Raw genomic sequence first — 24,190 nt, forward strand, 5'->3', positions numbered from 1 at the left:
AAAAAAATTGACACAGAAAACACAACTGAATTGAATGAGCAATGGGCATAGGAACTATCACAATTTGGCAATTATTTGAATTTTCAACTTGCCAAAGAAAATTGTGATTTTTACAGAATTTGCATTTAGTTGCCCTGATACCAAAGTGTCTACATCATTAATGCCTAATTAGTGAAATGTGTTTTCAATGGGTTTCTCTCTTTAAAAATTTAAAGGTAGTTGTTTTCAAGGGTTATATTGCAGCCGGTTAAATCTTAGATTCATTGTAAAACTCAGTTAGAAATCAGGTACTGAATGTTGTAAATGTGGTAGTAATACCCTCAGAAGTTAATTTGCTCTTGTATAAGAAAATATTTGATATTGGAAAGTTACATACTAGTGCAGTTTCATTCCCTTGACATATCTGAAACTTCTGAAATCCATTAAAGCTTACACCCTAGGCAAGTCAGACAAAATCTCCATATCATCTCAGAGGTAAGGAGTGAAATTAATTTCTGTTTGCTTTTAACTACAATTTCAATTTATTGAAATGTAAAACTGAAAACATGTTCTTGATGACTTAAAAGTGGAAGTAAACCTTATTTTTTTATTTACAGTATTTTGAATCATTCACCCAGAATTGTGATCTCATTGACTAGAGTATAAATTAAGGTTTGGTTTACATTGCTCTTTGAAAGCAAGCAGCCTATCAAATTATGCTTGAACATATAGGTGCTATTATTTAATAAGTAATATGTATGTTTATACTTAAGTGATATATGATCAAAATTATTGTTCTTTACAATATCTTTTCATCCTCAGCATTCCTTAGTTGAGGTTTTGATTTTTAACCCTATATTTTCCATTGTAATACTCTTTTTTCATATTCTTTTCCTTTTCTCCAGGCTCTCTACGGTGACGTACGTCAGTTGATGACATACATAAAGGAAGCTCATGGAGGTGTTTTTCGCCGCGTGGCCTTGAGTGGCTTGTTAGATTCAGCCAACCGGCCTCATAAGGGACAGTCTGGTCAGCAGTCCACTAAGTCAGCTAAGTAAGATCAGTTTTCTTGGTTATAATTAATTTATAACTGAAAATGTAGTTCAGCATTGTTACCTAAAATGAACAAGTGTTTCAAAATATTCCACAAATTTGGTTTCAATGCATGAAAAGTGTCACCATGGTGTGGCATTATCAAAGCCATAATTAAGTTTCAGAGATATGATATGGTGAAGCCATCAGTACCTTGAATGTTATTTGCAGAAAAGTTCTGAGCAAATTATGGGTACTGTGAAATCATCTCAGTGCACACCTGAATCAGTTAATTTTATTCCTGCTGATACTCCTTCCTTGTCAATTCATTTAATGTTTCTATATTCCATTTCCTAACCCACCGCCTCTGCCTTATCTTTTTGAAATGTACACCACACTTTATAACAACTAAATTGTGGTCAGAGTCCGCATCTGCTTCCAGGAAGATGTGTGAATTCAACACACTGGCCTTAAACCTATGCCTAACCAGAATATAATCTAAAGGATGCCTTTCAGAGTCACATGGCATTTTCCATGTATACCTATGCCTTTTGTGGTGTCTAAACCAAGTGCTGGTGAAGACTAACCCCCGTCTTCTACAGAATTCAATTGCTTTCTCCTCACAGTCATTCCTCGTCCCTAAATCTTAGTCCCCCACCTCATCACTATCTCTTCCTTCGCCTACTTATCCTCACTGTCCTTCTATCTCACCTATCATGGACCTAAAATATCTGTATTTCCCCTTTCCATCTCTCGCTTAATATTCTCTAATTTTCCTCTCCTCAAGATTGTCCAAACATTCTGTGTTCCTATACTAACTAAATTGGTCATCTTCATCTGCCTCTTCTTTCCTGCTGCTGTCGATTTTCCCTTGCAAGGGTTTTGTGGGATGACGACCGTGGAAGCCTTCCCTTTCCCACTGCCGGGCATGACAGACAGCAGATTGGGCTGAGTCCCATAGTTTCCAGGACTGATATTCTTTATACTGTCCATCATAAAAGTTCTTGGGAATAATGGTTGAGGTGGTTTCCTGTTGCCTTCCTCAATAGTGTTTTTAACTTGACACCATCACTCAATGGTCGCCCCACTGGAGACACCTTTGCAGCCACTTCACTGAGGAACAGACGGACTACCTCTCATCTGGCTCCTAACCTTTGACCTGTTATAGCTATAAAATACTATGTTCAAAACCATTTATTAATGATAAAAGGTTCAGTGCAAATGCATATTTACTACTTATAGTTCTAGGTTGGAAAAACAAGTGGTAGGATGTGTGCAAATAGGGAAAGGTGTCAGATGGTGGTTTCTTACCTCATATCTCTATCTCCTTTGTGCAGCATTCTTGGATGTTCTCAGATGTCTCCCTTCCTTTTACACCTCAGTGGTGCAATCTCAGAAGAGCAGAGAAGCTTGGGGAAGCCAATGGATAGAGGATTGGCATGGGGAAGGGCATGAAAGCGCATGGTTAGGCATGGGAAAGGATATGATGTAGCACTGTAGTTCACAGTAATCAATCCCCTTAAATTAGAACCTTCAGTGGTAGCTTAAAATCCTTACAGGTTCATTCTGTTTATGATAGGTCTCTCTCTATATGTGTATTAAGGAATGCCAGTCAGTCAGAAGTTGAAGAGCAGTCGGACCTACCAATGGGATCATGCTACATAATGGATGAGCGTGGAGGACGAAAATTTCTGTTCAAGAAAAGGAGTACATCATCAACTTGCCCTGTAAGAAATCTTTAAAAACCTCTAAATGTTCTTGAAAATGACAAAAATGTCTTGGAACTTTTGCAAGATTGCAGCAATTTCATGTTTGTATTTATTTAGCAGCAAAATAACTGTGATTTCAGTGCTTTTTCAGAGTGCATTCTCTCCCACATGCCCCATTACCTGAAGTTCACTTGCCTTAGTTTACCACACCATACAAATATTTCTCATATATATTGAAACTTTTCTCAATTAAAAAGGAGTATTATAATAATATTCTTTTATAAAATATTCTAATATAATATATTCTCGTATAATAATTCTTTTTACAAAGAAATTGGTTCTTATTAGAATCTAGACTATATTTTATTATACATTTTTCGGTTTCATCATTTTGCCTATATTATAAGTATTCAAAAAACAACATGGAAAAATTGCAAATGCTGATCCTTAGATTTGGTGGCCTCATTCTATGGATTCCTCTGTGGTTACACCAATTGTTTGTAATGATTTCATGAAATTTTTTTTTGGCCTCCATGGGAAACATCCATTTGATTTATTTGTGATGCCTCAGTTCCAATTTGTTTTGGCTCCAGTGCTAGTTCTTTAAATGCCTGGTTCACAATTTCAGTTCTCTGTTTTGGATCTCAGTTCTATTAGTTCTAGTAAATGGATAGGTATCTGTTTACAACAGTTGCAGTAGTAAACAAAACTTTATCTACTCTAAAAGTAATTTTTACTTTATTAGAATTTATATGTTTATTTAATGAGAAGTATCGCGAGTAACTCTGAGTTTTCCATGAAATATTTATAGTTTTTAAGATGCAATACCAAAGTTAAATTTACAAAATGTCTAGATACAAATCTACGAATTTTCATATTATCTTTTATTAATATATTCAGGTAAAAATTAGTCCCAAATTTGAATAACACTTTTGAAATGTCAGTAAATAGATTGAATGTAATTTTCCGTGTTTTATGGAAGCAAAGCAAATTGTTTTGTTGCATTAAATGAACACAAAAATATTTGGAAGGAAAAACTTTCAGTTTTTCCTAATTAAATAGAAGTAGAAATAAACTAAATTTTACGTTTTGTGGATTCCACTAAATTTCATTATATGAAATTTGGTGGATTGCAACATGCTCCTTCAAGTGAGTTTTCCTTGCTGTTGTTGCAAAAGTATCATTACACTTTGCAATGACATCATATACTGTCAATCTTGGGTACCCAAAGAACTAAATAATTTCTGTCGCCAAGCGACCAGCACGTACACTAAATAATCAAAGCTCTTCAGTCAGACTCCCCACTTGTTCTCAGAATTGTGCCCGGTTTTAGGTTAAGACTGTTCAGTACATACATTGTGCTTATTTTATCACCAATGGCAACCTCTCCATGTGTATTAAACAACAGAAATTTCAAACTGGCTTTTGTCCAGTCACAACCTGTATGTTCATAAATGACAACTTGGTTTTAAAACATTTTATGAGATCTTGGAAACTCTTTATTGGGTATTACAAACTTATGCAAGAGTGTGTGCAAACAACCTAACATAGAAGATAAATTGGTTCCATAGCCAATGGTTTTCATTTTAATCCCAATTTTGGTTCTAGTCTCGAGAATTGGTGGAAATGGGAACTAAAGAACCCAACCAATCCTTCATTGGTTGCCATTACTAAAATATTTTTTTTAAGAGTCTAAAAAAGTGTAGTGTCAGAGAATAATTTGCTGATAATTTAGATATTGGGGAGGATTAACTCAAACCTCAAAAAGCAGCTTGTTTGTCCATATATGTACTTGCCAAACATATTTGTGTTTCTGATGTAAAATTTAATCCTACTCTGTTAATTTGTTATTAAAATTACTGAGAAACTTCAAACATAGAAGGATATCTCATACTATGGCCCACAGGCATTACTATTGAAGATGATATTTAGCTGTCAATGATTTCATTTTTAACATTATTTTAAGAGTCTGGTCGAGGCTGACATTAGTGAAGATGTTGGAGTGGGTGCTGCTGCATCTGCCTTTGCCAGAGTCAGCCAAAGCCCAATTGGAAATATAAGGAAAAAGCATCATATCCTCACTCCAAGACAAAGTGAAAGAAATATGGGAGGATATGGGGGTGGTGGTGACCAAACTCCTTCAACTAGCACTGAGAAAACAAAAAAATCATCTCGCTTTCCTCTAGGTAAATTATTAATATTAGCCTAAAAATTTACTGATGAGTATCAAAATAAAGTTGATTTTAACTGCATTAAACAACCGAACTCATAAAATATTGTTCATGGTGGGAACATTTTAGAAAATGGTGTTGTAAAATCTTGGCTATAATGAATTCTCCATCATTGGCCATCTTATCAATTCTCCTCTTGCATAGCCAAGCATCTATCTTAATCATCCACCATCACTCATCAACCCTTTTTCTGTAGTTAACTGGTTTAAGCGGGACTATGGAAAAAATGACCAAAGTGAAACTCATGATGATAGTGAATCTCCAGTGGAAGGAAGTATCCATCGGCAACCGTCATTACATCATTCCTTGGGAAGGAGTGTGGAAAAAGTTAGTGGACCTTCAGGGTAAGACCGCATATTTTTCATACCTTTCCACCCACTGTCCCACCATCTCATAGATGCTCCTTGTAGATCAATTTAGATTCAGTGGAACCTCTGATAACAGACACTCTCACCAGGGACCAAATTTACATAAAGGGCTAGAAATATTTTACCCAAATGGAGCACATCAGAAGCATTAATCAATACATTTCTGACTGATGTTTGCTCTCAATGACAGCTGTGGTTTGATACTTTCCATAGTTATAAGCCAAAGTGTCTCAAACTATCTACCTGTCAGAATGTAATATGGTTGGCATGATGAGCAGAAGCAAAAATTTAGTTAGCTGCATAAGTAATGTTCTAGAATAACTAGGAATGGCTTTTGATATTATAAAATGGGGTGACTGTAGCCATTTAAACAGTTTTTTTTATTACTTCTTGAGGTAAATTGGTTATTTAGTTATAAAAGAAAGGGGTTTTTTAAGAAAAAAGTTAAATTAAATGGAGGTAAACCTAAGTAATGCAAATAATGCTGGTATAGTTTTTTAAGGCATTGCTTTCTTAAATTACACTCTAAACTCTTTCCAATATGTTTTGTGTAGCCTCCATCCATTCCTTGCTCCTGATATTGATATCCTGCCATCACGGGGAGATGGACTGCTAAAAATCATTACCCTATGACATGAAATGCTATAAAAATAATACAAAGTCATAAATATGAACCATACATCACTACTAACAGTTTACTTGTTGATATCCTTACACCTATCAAAAAACTTGCTCTTTTCAATTAATGTGGTAAAGCCTGTCAATTGGCCAAAAGAGATGGGCATAAGACTTTTTAATAAAACTCCCAAGTCAGTGGAAGATGCTAGCATCTCTGAAATTCTACTTGACAATTTTCTCTCTGGGAAAATTGTATTGCTCTAACAGTGATTATTTTAATGATGCCATTAAAATTATACAGTTTACATGAATTCATATTTTTTTCACTCATATTATGCATGTTATAAATATTGACACAGAACAAATCAATATTATTATTATTACTATTGATGAATATAAAGTCATTTTAATTGGCTAACAAGCAATAATAATAATAATAATAATAATAATTTTTATTTGTCCAGAGACCATCATACAAAAAAATTGTACATAGTATAGGACACGTCAATATATACAATAATACACAATGTAAATACATATGCCTATTCTAAGTTTCATGTTCCATGAAATTCCTAATAGAATAGAACAAATTCCTTTGAAGAAAAGCTCTCAATTTTCTTTTAAATAGATAAATGTTTGTGCTGGATTTCAGGTCCTCGTTTAGCTTATTAAACATAAGGAGACCCATAGATTTAGGGCCTAGTGCGGTGGTTCTAGTTCTTACTTAAGCTCGGTGCAGATCATTTTTAGACCTGGTCCCATAGTGGTGAATACCACAATTTGTGTCATACATTGAAAGGTTTACAAAGGTGTACACCAGTAATACATAGATATAAATACATGGCAAAGGTAGAATGTTCAATTTATGGAATAATGGACGACAAGGAGCATTATGCTCTGCTTTGACAATTAGCCGTACGGCTCGCTTTTGAATTTTAAATATTGTGTCTGCAAGCGGAGAAGAACCCCAGAAAAGGATACTATATACTATACAGGAGTAGATATTTGCATAATATATTGACATGAGCTAAATAATAAAATCACTTTAGGTAATAAAAAGATCTCATTGTAGTAAGTGGTTGATAAGTTAGTGTGTGTAATCTTTATATCAATTTTCTTTTGAATGTACGTCATCAAGCTTTATATACTGGCGAATAATCTTTTAGTAATAAATGGTTCATACACTTCCCAATTTTATGTTCGTCAATGATTCTTGGGAAGTCAATCTCTGCATGAATCACTGACTTATGAAAATTTTCAACAATGACCACCTAAGCATACTGCTGGCAGATTTTAAAAAGTTTAGTTTTTGTCAGTTGAATTGTGGTGATAAAGTCTTCATTATTCCACCAATAATGGATTGTTTACTTGTAAATTCTTTTTTATGATCATCTTCACTTATAAATTTATTATTTATTTTCAGGCCAATGAGTAATACCTTGCAGAAAGCCAAAAAACGAATGGAGGATCACCTTAAAAATATTGGATTCGGCAAGGGGAAGAAAAGAGATGGAGGGATTGAAGAGACTACCTCAAGCTGTAAGTAAGATCTTGGAGTTTGCCCTTTAACTATCTTTATATGTCATTACTGCATCCCTTATCAACAAGCGTTGAATGCCTGGAACTGTAGGGGCTCGGAGTTAAATATAGATGCGCTTGTAATGAGAATTGTAATATAATGTTGCATTCTAGTTTCAATTTATGTTAACTTCTGGTATGAAACCAATGCATTTGTTGTGATAATTATGGAAACTTTGTCTTTTGAAAGTGTTAATGTAGTTTAATGGAAATGTTTTAAAATCTTTTAAAATGAAATCTTCCCAAATTTGTGGAAAGTTCCAAATTCTGAATCCATGATAGTGGATAAAAATATATTAGCGATATTCATTTTCACTGAATTATTTTATTCTCATTACCCAGATTTTAACGTATCATTATCATTTGCATGCTTTCTCTAAACTACCCTGCTTTATAATAAGTTTTTAAATATAGACAAGAAATTAAGTTAAAAGATATGTAAACTTATTAAAAAAACTGAGATTTCTCAAAATTTATCATAAAAACTATTTGAACTAATTTTTTTAATATTATAAGAAATGTCACAGATTTCATGAATATTTTTATACATTATTTGACACGCTAAAAATGTGCAGCCCTATGAATGCTTGCCTTGCCTTCTTTAAAAAAAATAATAGAATTTGTACAGTTTTCTTCTAGGTATTATAAATAACCTAAAATCCTTTTGACTCTTACGAAAAAAATAACTGGCAACATGCTGTTTGTTACTGTAGATGCTCTCATAATACTGAAGTGTGGCCAAGTATATCTGCATGAGTTATGTCTAATGTGTCAACCTTAAGCATAGAAGGTTTTACTAATTTAAAGATACTGCAGCAATTCCATGATTAAAGCTGTAAATGTGTCATCTAGTGGTGTGCAAATGAATGATATAAATTTCACTGTGGAATACAATTTACCTTCTATTAGACCGGGATTCAAACCCAGATCTTGTCAGATGTTAAGTTGCCCAGGTTGCATATCCTGATTTATAGAAATAATTTTTCTATTGTGAAATTTCTCAGAATGTTTTTATATGAAAAATGATTGAGTGAGACCACTGTGTAAATTCAGTGTATTTTATAATATTATAACTGCAAATAATATGTTTTTATGGTCACAGAGAGGAATATATTAAAACATGTTTAATATCCTCCATGCAACACTTTTAAGCAACTGGGTGATGAGAAAAATTACTGAGATTGACCTATGCAGTATGCCCGGGGAGTTGAGTTATGAGAAGTTCTATCCAAAATCATTGTACCATTCATAATAACCCCAATTATAGAACCTACTCATGTGAGAAAAACTTAAAGTTTTCTTTTTCTAAATTATAATTTCATTTTTAGATGAGTAAAAATAATTATTTTTATACAGTGGAATACCTCCCAGCCTGCATTGAGGTCTGATTTATGATGCAATGAAATTGTTATGTTGTTCATATTTATGTTAGCAATTATTGAGTGTAATGGGTATTTCTTGAAAATGATGGAATTTAATTGTATTTTAATTATTGCATGGTAATTATTATTGAAGGAAATTGTTACCGGTTGGCACTTTGCCAGGAGGTAACATTTGTACTTTCAATTTACATGAATACATAAACTTAATGTTCACGTAAACTGTTTGCATATTTTCTTAAATACAGTTACATTGTTTAAGAAGGGCTCAAATAGTTCTGCAGGTAAACTCTTCCAGTTAGTGATTGGTTTGTCAAGAAATGAAAATTTTGCATTAGTTCTGTGCACCCTCGTTTAAAATGAACATCTAAGTATTTACAGCTATCACACTAAACTTTCCAGTAAATTTTGGATTTTCCGTTTATTTTCATATTTCTTTTTATTGTAGATATGAGTCGCAGGAATTCCATTGATTTTGGGATGCACTCCAGAGATTCAGAGTTCGTGGTATTGAAGGAAAGGAAATTAGTACCCCTGCAACCTGTGTATAATGGAATGCTGCGATTTTCTTTTATTCTTGAAACATGTCATCCAGGGTCAGTTCCTGACTCTCACTTGCTTGCAGCTGTTCTTGACCTGGTAGGATGGCTTCAATCAGTTCAATGTAGCTAAATATTTTCGTCAAGATTATGCTAAATATATTCCTAACTTTTACAGCCAAATGCTCCTGTGGTTTCCAGAGCATCATTTCTCTTGGAGTGTGCTTATTTTGTACATTGCTGTAACAAAGGACAGTGGCCTACATGGATGAAGCACAATTTTCCTGTTTTCCGCCAATCTGGACCACATTCAAGTAGAACTACTCCTTCTGGCATGAGGCGAACACATGTTCTGCAAAAAGCTGCTGGGAAGATGTTTTTTCAGTGGGCTGAGGTAGTTGCATCATTGAATTATTAATATTGAAAATGAATACACATGTTTCATTCACTTATGTGATATGTACTCTATTTTGATGGAGTAAAACCCACTTTTGTCAGAGACTAGTAAATGAGTTATTCTCAGGATCTGGAAGAAAAAGCTCTCCCAATTGCTAAAAGTGCACACTTTATTTTCCACCATGGCAAGATTATCCTTTAAAATCAAGCGCCTTATGAAGTGATATTAACCAAACAGCCCCATTGATTTGCCTAAAGAAGGTATATTGAACAAAAAATGCTCATGACCGGAGTGAAAATCTTTGAAGTTATTTTAAATAAACTTAAAGTAAAAAAGCTGCAAACCTTCATCAATGTTTTTACAGTATAAAACTATGTACAACATCCTCTATTTTCCCCAGATATTACCACCAAAAAAGAGGGTGTGGATACACAAGCTCCTTAGTCTTCTCTCTAATGTCTCTGTCCTTCTCCCAAGTCCCTGCAGTTGATGAATCAGTCTCCCACCAGATACCCAGTCCCAAAGGCACAGCATGGGATCAGAGAGAGGGTATTTGCTTCCTTGCCCTTCAAGGTCATCAGGCGTTAGCTAACACCTTTTCACCAGTACCAGTATTTTCTTCATACATACATGTTGTTCAGCAGCTACATTGAAAAGTTTCAAAGTGCTATGGAATCATTTGAAGATGTAGTAGTAGAATATAGCTCCAAAAATGAATAAATTCAAAAAATAGTGGGCATTTACAGAAAGTGGAAAATTAAATTTAATCAAAGATACTGAAGAAATAGGAAATTACACTACAGGATTAAAAAACGATGGCCAGAATCTGAAGGGATCGAAGAAAAAAAGTTTTGGACTTCAATTGAAGAATCAAATTGATACGAATGACGCAAAGGAATGTATGGGATAATCTGGCAGTCATCCCATTGAATACCAGCTACCCAAGTACATAAATTATTAGATGGCAACTGAGTTATGCAAATTTGCAAACTTCAGAACCTTAAACTTGAGTGTTTTACTGAGCATTATGTTTTGGTATTGTATGAGGTGCTACATTAGGTTCAATGGGTCAAAACTTAAAACAATAATAATATATCTTTTGGAGAGTATTTAACAGTCATAGACAAAAAAATAAATCGCTTACTACTTGTTCTGGCAACATCTCAGCTTTCTTCCAAACTTCAATTTCTCTCAATACAATACTTTTTTTTAATGGCTGCACGTATATAATTTTGTAATTTAAAAGAAATCATTAATGATGTAGTATGTGAAGTTAATTTTAATATTTAAAAAATCCAGGGGGATAATCACTGAACTTTTAGTTAAACAAAACTTCAATTTGAATTGCTCAAAGTGTGAGTTAAGTGGGATCAAATTAACAATATTTTCCTGATACGTAATAAATATAAAGTTTATAATACCTACCTCCAGTTTATAATATGTAATTAGTATTGGGACCTTGAAACTTCAACAAAGCAATGTCCATCTATACTCCCCAGATGTTATCAAAGCATATAATGATACTTCATGCTTCAAAGATGTAGTCATTTTTCTTGATTTCATTACAATAATATTTTCAACTACATGACTAAGTGAATAAAATTATTGTTGATCATATTTGTAGAGCAGTTGGTATCTAACCAAATGGTATCCATCTCAGCCTCTGCATATCTCCATCTAAACTTGGGCTATGGTTTTCTAAAGGCCAGTCCTTCCTGAGAGTTTACAGGTGACCCAGAGAATGGAGTTCAAGTCCATCTCAAATATGCGATATATAAGTTACTTATATCATATGGTTTTACTACACATTACCCTGAACTATCTAATCATCCATAAATTTATTAACTTTGGTTTAGTTACGAGTCATTTAAAGTAACCTAAGTATCATTATAAAGCTTATTCAATGTATAAATTATGTTAACATACTTATACTAATTATTAATAAATAATGTGAATAATTAAGCTCTGAACACCTTGAGACAACTTTTGATTTCATTTGCTTCTGTTTCTTGTTACATTGATATTCTTTGATACATTTTTTTCTTCTTTCATCATGAATTTCAATAGGCTATTGGTGCCAGGTTAGAGGAAATGGTTCTAGAAGACAGACATAACGTGGCAACTGTAGAAGCCATGGTGTCTGATGAAAATAAGCAAAAGGAGTTGTTGTTGCAGGATGAAGAAGAAGACTTCCTTGATGAAGGTAACTATTACCTCAGGAGAAGAAGCATGATAATGTTATCCTTGATTGTTCATACTTTCCATCACATTTTTCCCTTTGATATAACATCATACAAAGCTGATTTCACATTTTCCTCCTTGTTTTATTTTATCTGATTGACTAGAGTTTCTCCAGCCATTCCTCTGCCTGAAGGACTTTGAACAAAAAGCTCTCAGTCCTCTCCTCTGGCCCAGAATTTATTCTGTTCAAGCTGTGTATTGCATGGGACTTTGAAAAAGCAAAGGTGATCACCACAGAAGGACATTACTATCCCAGGCTGATTTGGAAAGCAATAGAAATAAAATATTGTTCAAAAAATAAAACACCCTTCAGGATGGCTACAGACTCCCTATTTCATAGATTAGGATTCTCTGGCAAGAAAAATCAAGCATGATAAATAGCCAAAAAGAACCAGACAACTTTGCAAAATGCAGGTGATTGGATGGCATATTTTCCCCCATAAATCTAAGGCCATTGAAAAACCTGCACCACAAACAAGATGACACTGCACTTGAAACTGTTGTAAAATTCCTTCCAAAAAGTATACTACCATTAGTATCATCTCAGAAAAAAATCCTAATTTGACAGAAGGCCATATTTAAATAAATCTCAATCTTAAATTCATGTTTCAAATATACCATTGATAATGACCCTGCTAAAGCAATGAACAATATTTTGAGAAATTAAAAGCAATACTATGCAGAAATTTCATCAAGAATATTAGAGAAAGGTAGAAAATAGAGAAATGCTTAGGATAGGTTGACATGAGTCATTGAGGCATTTTCCTGTGCAGTTAAGTATGTAATAATTGTAAATCCACTTCATAGGGACTGTACCTGTACCTCATGTGGTACTAATATAACGAATGGTATTCATTGTTTCATTTGTTTTAGTTGACATGAGAAATATTTTCTTTCCCTCTATAAAATTCTTTAGTTGAGTGAAACCTCTATGCTCCAAAACAGAAATTCCCTTATTTGATAGGATATGGCATTAAATTGAAGCCCATAATCTTTGTTGTCAACAATGTTTCTTCATTTGTAGGATATTCCTATCAAAATATGAAAATCAGCATTGCAATTCAGAGCAGATGAATGCATAGGAATTCAATGAGAACTAATTTGAGAAATAAAATGCCCTTATAAATAAATTTTTGATGGCATACGTTCCGTACCTGAATGTAAGTAGTTTCATTTGGGCATGACTATTGTTTGAAATAGTTAAGGTTACACATAAGAAAACTGAAAAAAGAAATTAAAAAAATCATACCTTGGGCCAGCAAGGTTTACACAATTGAACTTCTTCTGACCTACCACCAAAATTAATGAGAATAGTGTCAATACAAGTAAGAGCTTAGGTATTCATTGAGAAATTATTTTTATGACTTTCCTGCTACAGTTCATAATTATACTTCTTAACTGTAAAAGCACCCTAAATGTTTTAAATGTTATTGCTTTACTTAATAATACATTAATTATCATTATAACCTAATAATGTAGAGTATGAGACTAGCATGAATTCTATTGCTCTCATTCGGATAATTATGACTCTTCGAGTGATTGCTATGAAAAGTTCCCTATTTCTGAAGGGAGGCATGCACTTTCTAAAGTTTTCAAATCCTTGCTGATGTGGGAGTGGGATGTGTGCAATAAATTATATTCATATTTGTTTGTGTTACCCATTCAGCCAGTGTCAGTGTCATTGGCAGTGACTGTCCCATTGCTTTGAGATTGGTAGCATGTATCCTTCTCCTGGAAGTGACCGCTTTTCTGCGTGAAACATACCAAACTCTTCCCAAGTCTGGACGTGCTCCTCAGGTGAGTTGATGCAAATTCCTATTTTAATTCTGGATGGCCGGTGAAATAAGTTTGAGTTATGGTGTCACCAATCCTAATGGAGTGAAATCTTGATGTAAAAAACCACTTTATAAATAATCAAATTGAAGACCCGCAGGTGGGGAGAATGATTTGATTTATATGTATAGACCTTACCATAGCAAATCTTTAATATAAAACTCTTCATAAAAAATTTCTTTCTGGTACAACTTGCTCAATATGTCTGCTTCCCCAATAAGGTGATGGCCCTCTTGCAGCACAGTTGAGATTTGGACAAAGTGACATCAGAGTGCTTGTTGGAGAGGTTGGACCCAACATCAGATGTGTTTGAAAAACCTTGTCTAGATAGGAAAGGTGAAGGATGAAATCAGTCGGTGGAGAGAACACCACAGGGATCACACTCCCTTTACCTTTCACGGATTAACTCCCATAGTGTGCCATATAGTTAAAAGATAATTAGAATCATCTTGTCATCAGTGGAGTGATAAGTGTAAAGGATTCAAATGCCACAGATGACGTCAAAGAGGAAATAATAAGTGGCAGGAATGATGATGGCAAACTTGTCCGCCAGAGACAGCTTGGGAGTTGAATGTCTCTCATGCTGAGAGTGAAGGTTAGCGGGGACTACTGCAGCAATAGTTATATTATAGATTATATGGTGGAGGTGAAGAGAGCCAGCAAGGGGTGGCAATAATATTGAACAAAAGGTAGGAAGAAACATTGTAAGCAAAAAGAAGGTGAGCTATGGAATATTATTAGTAGAAGTAAAAGCTGAACCAATGATTTGGTCATTGTTCAGGTCCTACATGCCACCAAGAAATCACATTGGGAAAGGAGTCATCAGATTAAGGAATAGCGTAATTAATTTGCACAATTTCCTGGGAGCTGATGTGGATTTTTATATCATAATCTGTTACTATTGAAATGTAATGTCAGATACAAGAAGATAAAACAGGGAAGATAGTAGAAGAATTAAAGTTCAGAAACTTTAACTGGAGAAATGAGAAAGGAGTACCGAAGGGCAGTAGAAACAATTATGGGTGAAGAAAGGGAGATGGTACAGAAGAAGAAAAATGGGAACATCAAGAAAGGGATATTGAAAGCAGCAAACAAAACTATATGAGCTGTGTAGAGGAAAAGAAAATCATGGATTACAGATGTGATGATTAAACTGATAGATGATAGAAGGAAATGATAGAATGTAAACTCAGAGTTATGCAATAGGAAGTATAAACAGATGAATAATGGCTTAGGTCTAAGTTATTTGATGGCAGGGTAAAAAGGGCAGTGAGGGAATTGAAATTGAATAAGGCCTTGGGTATGGATAAAATTTTTTCAGTTTCAAAGGTTTTTATTTCCGCATAGCATAGTCTTACCAGAATTTATATAAAATATACATTGAAGCATAATAAAAACAATATGGAAACCCCATTTTAGGATATACTCCTCTTTGGGGTCGAAAAATAAAATAAAAGAAAGGCTACAAAGACGGTAGCGGTTGCGGATAAAATTCCCATGGAACTACTTAAGGGCTTAGGAAAGCATGGAAGGATGAGTTTTTATGAACTAATGTGTAGCATTAATGAGGGAGGAATTTGCCCATAAGATTTTGCCAGATCAGTGTGGGTTCTTATTCCAAAAAAGGGAAAGGCAGTCATGTGTGAGAAATTAAGAAGAGTAAGTTTGATTTCATATGCAGATTAAGTGGTCCTGAGGATCCTCAAGAAGAGGATGAAAAGCAGGGTAAATCATTACTTAGAAGATGATCAGTTTGGGTTCAGTGTGGGTGGGGCATGCATGATGTCTCAGTAGTAATGAGGTCACTAATAGAGAGAATCTAGGATAAAATCAGGATGTATTTGTGTATTTAATAGATTTTGAGAAAGCATTTGATAGAGTGAATTGGATAGAATTAATAAATATATCACAGAAACCAAAAGTAGATTGGAGGGATAGGAGACTTATCCACACTCTGTACATATCTCAGACAGCTCAGATGTAATTGGCTTATAGAGAGTCTGGATAGGTAGTTTTCAGAAGAGGAAGTGATAGGAGACAGGGGTGTCCATTATCGCACATACTTTTCAACGTATATGTGGGAGAAGTTATAAAGGAGGCATGGGAAGAACTGGAAATAGGAATTAAAGTCAGTGGAGAATTCATAAAATCAATTAGATTTTCAAATGATCAAGCCTTTGAATAGCCAGTCAGCCAAGGGATTACGAGTACATATTGCTGAATGCATTGGAAAGTCAGTGCAGCAGACATGAGATGAGAATCAATGTAAGCAAAACAAAGGTGATTTGGTTTTTGAGAAAGAGGAAATATATGTTAATTATTAATATTGGAGAGAAAAATATAGAGTAGGCGGAACACATTACATATCTTGGTAATAAATTGGGCCAAGATGGTGAAAGTGGTAAGGACAGAAGTAGAATTGCATTTTGCATAGAAGCTTTCATAAGGAGGAGAGAATCGCTACAAGGGCATTGAGTAAGGAGGCTAAGAAACGCTTCTCAAAACTTAAATATGGAACATGGTTTTGTATGATGTGGAACCATGGTCATTGAAGCAAGATGATAATCATGGATTGGAGGCTTTTGGAATGTGGATGAGGAGAAGGATGAAAATGGGTATAAAGAAAAACAAACTAGGAAGTGCTTGGTATGATGTGCAAGGAGAGAGAATTGTTGGGGAAATCCAAGGGTCTCATAAAGGTAGGAATAGGATGAGCTTGGTAGATGGAATGAAGTAAGTAAGGAAGTATGTGGAATGGAAGAAGGGCCTATTGTAACTTCTAAGTCAGGTTGTTTTTTGTTAAGAGAGTCAAATAAATATGTCATTGTACTGTTTTTTAGTCTGTGCCTATCCAAAACCTCTCTTAACCAATAGAATACTTGTACCAATAATGGAACAATTATGTATTAGAAGATGTAATACACGCATGGAATAAGCTCAATTTAAAATAATCACAATTATCAAAGTATGTTACTGGAATGTGAAACTATTTTAAAATGTTTGTAATGAAGCAAAAAAAAAGTATTAACCCTTAATACCATAGATTCATATTATATTTTAGCATTTATTGGCTTCCCTTGCCCAAGATACTGTCTTGTCAAAAGGCTAATATTCACACGAGTGTATGCTGTTCTTGCGCAATGTAATCAAATTCAGACTACTTTTTGCTAGCTGCCTCTCCCCCCATCAAGCAAGATGCCCTAAATTCATTTAGAAAGAAGCAGCTGAGATTAGCATCTTGAAATGGTAAATGCATTATGTTCAAGAGCTGCTGATATCTCAAATGGTGGACTTAGAAAATTTCAGTAAATGTTGGTGCATATAAGCTACTCATATTAGTTATTTAATAATTTTAGCTCTTGAAGTGAAGTGCAGGTATTTTTACAGTACTTAATGGTGGGTTTGTAAAAGTAATATTTTTTTGTATTATTGAATTCAGTCAAAGTAAGAATTACGAGGGTCATCCGGAAAGTAGTACCCGTTCGTGCCGCATGAAGTGCTGACGACGCGAGTAGCCGCTGGACGAGGTCAGATAGCTTCAGTGGCTTGTCTGCCTTCTCTGAGCCAAGTTGCGTGACGCTAGCATTGCCTGTGTTGTTTCTGTGATTGTTTACAATGTTTAAAAAAATTGAGAACGCCGCCAGTTGTGAAGTGAGGGCAGTGATTAAATTCCTCAATGCAAGAAACGTTCGCCCATGTGATATTCATCGCCAATTAAAGGAGGTGTATGGAGACAATGTAATGGACGAGTCGTCTGTTCGGCGGTGGTGTCGCAACTTCAACATGGGGAGGGGGAACACACACGACGATGAGCGTTCGGGGAGACCGTCTGTCATTACAGACCAACTGGTGAGCTCAGTTGACGAATTCGTGAGGAACGATCGGCGCGTCACAATTGATGACATCTGTGAGCATTTTCCCAATGTTTCTCGAACAATTGTTCATGAAATTGTTAAACACCATCTGCATTATGCAAAAATTTGTGCAAGATGGGTCCCTCGCGTATCTCAATGAGCTGGCGGCGAAGGACTATGCAGCAGGAATACAGAAACTTGTCACACGTTATGACAAATGCCTTAATTTGCTTGGAGATTATGTTGAGAAGTAGTTTAAAGTATCCTCTTTCAAATAAAATTTTTTATGTTTGTTAATATTTACTTTTGTGTCTTTATTTCACGAACGGGTACTACTTTCCGGATGACCCTCGTACTTTCAAATGTGATTTTTCTTATTGCTAAGATTTCTATATTCATGCTAATCTAGTCTTCAAAATACAAAAAAAAGGTCATTGGATGTTTAAGCAATGCTGCATGTAAAGCATCTTATCATGATATTTTTCAGTTATGTATGCTTATATAACCTGTAATCATTTTATATTATGTTACTAATGACAATTGCTAATGTAATTTCACGAGATGTTCAATGAGAGGCTTAGTGCTATTTCTTCTGGCAGTAAGGAGAGTCTGGAAATAACATCTTTTTTAATATAAAACTGCTAAACTTCCTTGAGAGTATATTATTCTATTAATGAATCTTGTAAACTATAATTTGTATTCCTGGCCTGAAAATTTTGTGTCCTTCATATTAAATAGCTTTTTGGCGTACATTTCTCTTGTGTGCTATGCATTTGCATATATGCCTCAAGTTTCTGGAAAAATAAATATATAATCTTCATTTTTGTCTGTCATGTCCATTTATTTATAAATATCACTTGTATTAAAAATTAATTAATGTATGCCAGTGGATTTTACAAAAGTATACGCTTTGCCAAAAATTGGTTGATGTGGCTTTTTTATGAACATAGATGTAAGTTTGCAAATCATGCAAAAAGATTCACCATTAACTCAATGATTACTTTGGCATATTTAGGGAGGAAGGGTAGGTGGTGCTGGTGTCGGTGCTGGTGTAAGTTCAGTTGTGGTTGGTGGAGGAATTAATGCAGATCGTGGACCATTGCTAAGTGGTGGAGCTGGTATTTCAGGAGGTGGTCCATGGGATAGAATTTACAACAAGGAAGCTAATCGCCGTTGGAGTATGGCCTTATCATCAATGGGACATTCACAAGCATCTGCTCAGAGTCTTCAGTCAATTGCTGGTGATAGAGATGCAGGTTATAATATTGTACTTTAATGGGTGTGTCTGTGCACTTCCTTATTCAAGGAAAACACATTTCCTCCAATTCTTTTTATACCCAATACCCAATCAGCACATTTAATAAATTCAAGGAAAATCAAAGAGCATGGAAGTAAAAATGAAACAGTGCAATATGGATTGATATGATAGTATTTTATTTTCTCTTGGATTGCATGAAATTTCATAAAGATACTTGGTTACAGGTGCACAAATAATTCACATGTTGTGCATTATTATCCATTGCATATTACATGGAATATGTAATAATTTACACTGAGGTTAAGCTTAAAGGTGAACAGAAAAATGAAACAGTAGGTAAACCAATGGCTCTTTGCCTTACCTTTATGTTTTTCTTTCCCTGAATGAATGAGTGTGCATAGCCTATATTTAACATTTAATTAAAAGTAAGCCATGAAAGTATACTAATATGATAATATTTTATCTCTGTATGCATATGCTCAGTTAATTATTTATTGAGTAAGAATAATTTAATATTAAATGTAGGAAAAATTCTGCTTGGGACAAAACTTGCTAGTAATAGTGCCATTATTATTGTGGCTTGGCTCGATTATTTTGGAATTGCTTTTTAGTTTTGACTTTTGGTCAATATTTATTCTTTTATAATTTTACATAACAACTGAGGACTGTCATTTTGAAAAAAGCAAGCCTCACACATTTATGAACATATTATGCAGAATTACATTTGCATAAAAATTATTTCTCGTAAGTTACATCTTTTGTTATAGTTTTAGGGTTCCCAAAATGTGTGCTTTGTCTCAGTCGGCACATTTTTGTGGGAAGGATATAAGATGTTAAATCAGTTCCTAGTGAATGTAGAAAGTTGCTCAGAAATTCATGCTGCTTTGGCTAAGTAATATAACAAGACATTTCCAGATGTTGTTGTATCTGCATGATCCCAAATATACAAGCCATATAATAATACCTTCTGTCCAGTACCATAGTCTGTGGGCCATAATGAGTTTATTCCAAAGGTTATCTCATCTGCTAATGCAGTTGTAGCAAATTGTTGTCCAAGCGAAAAACTCTTAAAAATAGCTAGGTGAATTTTCCAAGTCAAATAGTTCAATAAGTAATAAATGGTGCTACCAAATTCTTCTATATGTTCATATAACCAGATCAAAATTATGATTACAAAAGTCATTTCTTCCACAGGCTTGCAATCAGAGAGGAAAATAAGCTTTGTTCTACATGAACCAGATAATGAATCAGAGGGGAGCAGCAATACCACAGTTACAATGCAGGTAATGCATGTAATTACTAAGGCAAGTTTAATATTGTCATGTTAAAATATAATTGTAATATCATTCATTTGCAATCCGACCTAATGAGTACATACATCTGCTGTTAGAATGCAGTGTGTGGGGTTAGAGATACAACTGAAGTTTATTTATTTATTTAGTCCAAAAACAGCATCATATGCCAATTACATTGGAGAAATATCGAAGAATAAGTTAAAATTTCTAACTTTAAATAAGATCAATAAAAGCTTCTTGGATAACAAATAAAAGCACCACATTAATTGTTTAATTAGCGTAAATGAGGGGGATAAAATTAGTAGTAAGGAGTAGGTTCATAGAAAATAAGAAGGGAGAAAGAGAACAGCAGTAATGGATGGCATTAGGAGAAATATTTTTGGAAAAACAGAATCCTGACTCTCAACGTGTGGGAGGCACAGTGCAGAGGATAGGCATGGGGATGACTGCATAGTTAATAAATAATATTCATAACTCATGGTCTCCACTCTTTTCAAACTCGGGGGTCTTGTATAGTGGCCAAATCCCTGTATTAGTATGGATAGCATAAAGGGGGATAGAAATTATGTGTAGCTGAAAATTTGTTCATTTTAATCCTGGTTGTTAGATTTTTAGTGGAATTGGGCATAGAATTGTAGCGGTGCTTAGTCCACAGGTTTAATGAATACCAACATTTGGCCATTAGACCATGGCTAACAATAACATGTGTACTGCAAGAATTTAAAAACTAAGATACCCCTTGAGAGATTTGTACATCTTATGTACCCTTAATTGGTATTTTTTAATTTTAATATTATTTTTATTGTTAAAAAGGGGGAGGAAGTAAGAGAGCCAGAAGAAAGGAAAACAACAGTGACCACAACCCGCCGCATCCCACAAGGCCGGCCTTTCCTATTGAGACGAGGCACTGGAGGTGGACCAGCTGGTGCCCCTCTTCCCTCTGTCTCCACTGGATCATTCAAACGGCGAAGCCTTAAACTGCGAAGAGCACCGCCACCAAAGGAAGTAGTAAAGCAAGATCTAGACTGTGATTGTAAGAAAATAATTGTAATTACAAAATTTTTGGTGTGATAGCTAGAAAAAGCAGGGAATTTCAGTATTGATGCTTCTTTGTTCAGTGTAGCTTTCATTAGGAAAAGGCTCACGTTCACAATTCTTTTTCACTCATCTTCCTTCTTTTTTTATTCAGTCATTTGAAATAAATGTTATGACCTTATTTTTCCCTCCACATCATTGAAAATGTTCCATATGGAAATTAATTTTCAGTTTCGACCAAATGAGCATCAATTATTAAGCAAAAATTTAAATAACCTCAAATAGTGTAATTCAGTGACAGTTAAAGTTGTAACTGCTTATTTAGATTCCAATGGAAAAATATAACCTGTATCAGCAATTTAACCAAGAGTCTCTTACTTACCATGCAATTTCATGGGGCGAGGCCTTATGTATGATTTATAATTTCAAGACCTTTTTTGATATTTTGAAGGAATAATGTGATATTTGCCTCCTGCGTGACTTCAGAGACAGAAAATATATAGCTATATGAAGTGTAGTTACTGGTATCACACCATAATATTATCTTATTATTAGTTAGTTTTCATATTTTTATATGTTTTCAATCAGCAATATAAATCTTCATTTTGATTCCTAATGAGGGTAAAAAATAACAGAAACTTTACACTGCCACACACTTTTAATGTCCTATGATCATCGTTTTCCATTCCACTTCCATTATCCATGGAATTTCCATTTCAATTTCCATTCCATTTCCACTTATAAATAGCTGAAATTAATGAGTTCCTTACCTGCAATTTACTTCATTTTGGCTGGTTCTGCCACATCTCATTCATCTCTTATATCTCAGAGTAATGTATAATGTTGAAACCCAAGTGCCTAGTAGTCATAGTGTTAATGTTTCACATTCCCCAAATTTGATGGAACACCAGTGGCTCATGTATACTTAGCACTCAAGAGTAGGCTTTCAAAAAGAATATCACTAATATTCCAATTCCACTTACAGTTAGAAGGCAAGATTCTATTCAATCAAAACGTAAGGTCAGTTCACTTTCGGACAGAAGTGATACATCTGATCATGGAGGTGAGCATGGTGGAGAAGTCAGTGGAGAAGAGTCTCCTGGAGTTCTAAGTGATGATCAGCCTCCGGAGTCCCCCAGTGACAGCAATGAAGCTGATGACATTGCCATAACAAAAAATATGCCATGGATGAGGGTGAGAAAATTTGTCAATTTATATTTCAGCTTAAACCTGTGTCGCACATATTGGAATTGTATAGGTCACAGGATATCAATTTGAGGATGGGTTTGCAGTTATAGTCTATAGTCAGTTTGCAGTCTCCAAGCTATCCTTGCCCCAAGACATTGTCTTCATTTAGTTCCCTGCACTGGCATTTGTTAAAAATCATCTGTAAACTATTGTGCCTCATGATGTGCTCAATCAATTTCCCTCTTCTTGTAGTAAGTGCTCTCCTTAGGCTTTTCTTTTCACCCATTCTTCAAAGTACTTATCACTTGTTGCTCCATTGACCCACTTTATTTTTGGAATTCAATTTGGTCTCATTAGAAAAATTTAGAATTAAATAGCCTTCAAAATATATTTTAAACATTAAACATTAAATAAACCTTCAAAATTTTAAGTTAAATCAACAAGGATGGATTCCTGCGACAAGTAAATGGAATTCGCATGTTTTATTTGTTTTAGATAAGTATGCATTATTTTCTCCACTCAAATGAGAAAATACTTGATTTATTTATTTTCAACACTTGTATTCTTTCTATCCTTTTAATTTTCAGGTTGTTGTACAGGTGGCCAATTCCTTCAATTTTTACTGTTGTCATCAATCATTTTGCCATCCATACTGTTACCGAAGGCATATGAGAGCATGCTCAAGATTGATCCAATCTGTCAGGAAGGTAAATTTGATAAAATTTTTGTACAATTGTTCATAAAAGCTTATTTAACAACTGAAATTTTTAAATTAAGGTATATGGAGAAGAATTTGGAATCATTGGTGGTGTTGGTGTTGATATAAGAAATGATAAACAACAGAAGGAAAATGCTAAGAAAGATAAGTTTCGTGGACGTAAAGTCTCGGATCAAACCAGCACACAAGCATCACCCATCCGCAGGAAAGATAGTTTTGGGAAAAGAGATAGGTGACTACACTATCTTTTCTCTGCACCCCAAATACCTTTTATCAATATAATTTGCATCAGACTATTGACTTTATAGTTATACATTGCCTAAAATTTCCTCCTAGATCTGATAAAAATATGGATGGTGGTCAAACAAATAAGCTTGGAGGGTACAAAGATTCATCACGTGACATTGCTGATCCTGAGCTAGAAATGAAAGGAAAAGATACTTTACTTGGATTTCGACAAGGATCCAAAGAAAAGAAAGATGTCCCTCCTATTTTGAAATACGTCAAAACTCAGGTAGTGTTGAATTGCATATGAACATAATTATTGATTCACATTCCAGTGCATGAAAGCTCATTAATTTATTTCTGCCTATATATTTCAGGTGCGTGATGTTTTTCATGCTCCATTATCAGTGTTAGTAAAAGGTGCTGTGGTTCTTGCTGAGGAACATTTTATTGATTCCTTACCTTTGGCATGGGAGCTACTATTGGAGAGCAGTCAAGAAGTTGCTGCATCAGCTGCTGCACTCTTTATTTTGGGGGCTGTGCGGGCTCCTGTTCAGGCAACTCATTTAATTCATGGTGCCCTCCAAGATACAGAACCAGCTGGTCGAATAAATGCTATCCTCAGGTATAAATGATTCATCCCTAATGTTGTCTTTTTTTATTTGATTAAAATATTTTTGTTCTATTTTTTAATGTCACTTGTAAGACCAACA

The 24,190-nt window shown here is 34.6% G+C and overlaps 1 protein-coding gene across 6 annotated transcripts in view; it reads left to right on the forward strand.

Moving 5' to 3' along the window:
* unc80 (unc80, NALCN channel complex subunit) overlaps positions 1-24,190 on the forward strand; it is a 136,408-nt gene that overhangs the window by 60,422 nt on the left and 51,796 nt on the right. For all 6 annotated transcript variants that reach the window (XM_071588468.1, XM_071588463.1, XM_071588466.1 and 3 more), the window contains 17 exons: positions 885-1,033; positions 2,615-2,738; positions 4,687-4,906; positions 5,148-5,295; positions 7,361-7,476; positions 9,343-9,533; positions 9,612-9,827; positions 11,898-12,033; positions 13,738-13,868; positions 18,774-19,014; positions 20,211-20,299; positions 21,125-21,344; positions 22,332-22,540; positions 23,122-23,241; positions 23,312-23,484; positions 23,589-23,766; positions 23,855-24,102. In XM_071588468.1, coding sequence (XP_071444569.1) covers positions 885-1,033; positions 2,615-2,738; positions 4,687-4,906; positions 5,148-5,295; positions 7,361-7,476; positions 9,343-9,533; positions 9,612-9,827; positions 11,898-12,033; positions 13,738-13,868; positions 18,774-19,014; positions 20,211-20,299; positions 21,125-21,344; positions 22,332-22,540; positions 23,122-23,241; positions 23,312-23,484; positions 23,589-23,766; positions 23,855-24,102 — 2,909 coding nt within the window. The remainder of the gene's footprint in view (positions 1-884; positions 1,034-2,614; positions 2,739-4,686; positions 4,907-5,147; positions 5,296-7,360; positions 7,477-9,342; positions 9,534-9,611; positions 9,828-11,897; positions 12,034-13,737; positions 13,869-18,773; positions 19,015-20,210; positions 20,300-21,124; positions 21,345-22,331; positions 22,541-23,121; positions 23,242-23,311; positions 23,485-23,588; positions 23,767-23,854; positions 24,103-24,190) is intronic.

This window comes from Hetaerina americana, unplaced genomic scaffold, assembly GCF_022747635.1.
Source record: "Hetaerina americana unplaced genomic scaffold, ioHetAmer1.1.p SCAF_3, whole genome shotgun sequence".
Classification (NCBI taxonomy): Eukaryota; Metazoa; Arthropoda; class Insecta; order Odonata; family Calopterygidae; genus Hetaerina; species Hetaerina americana.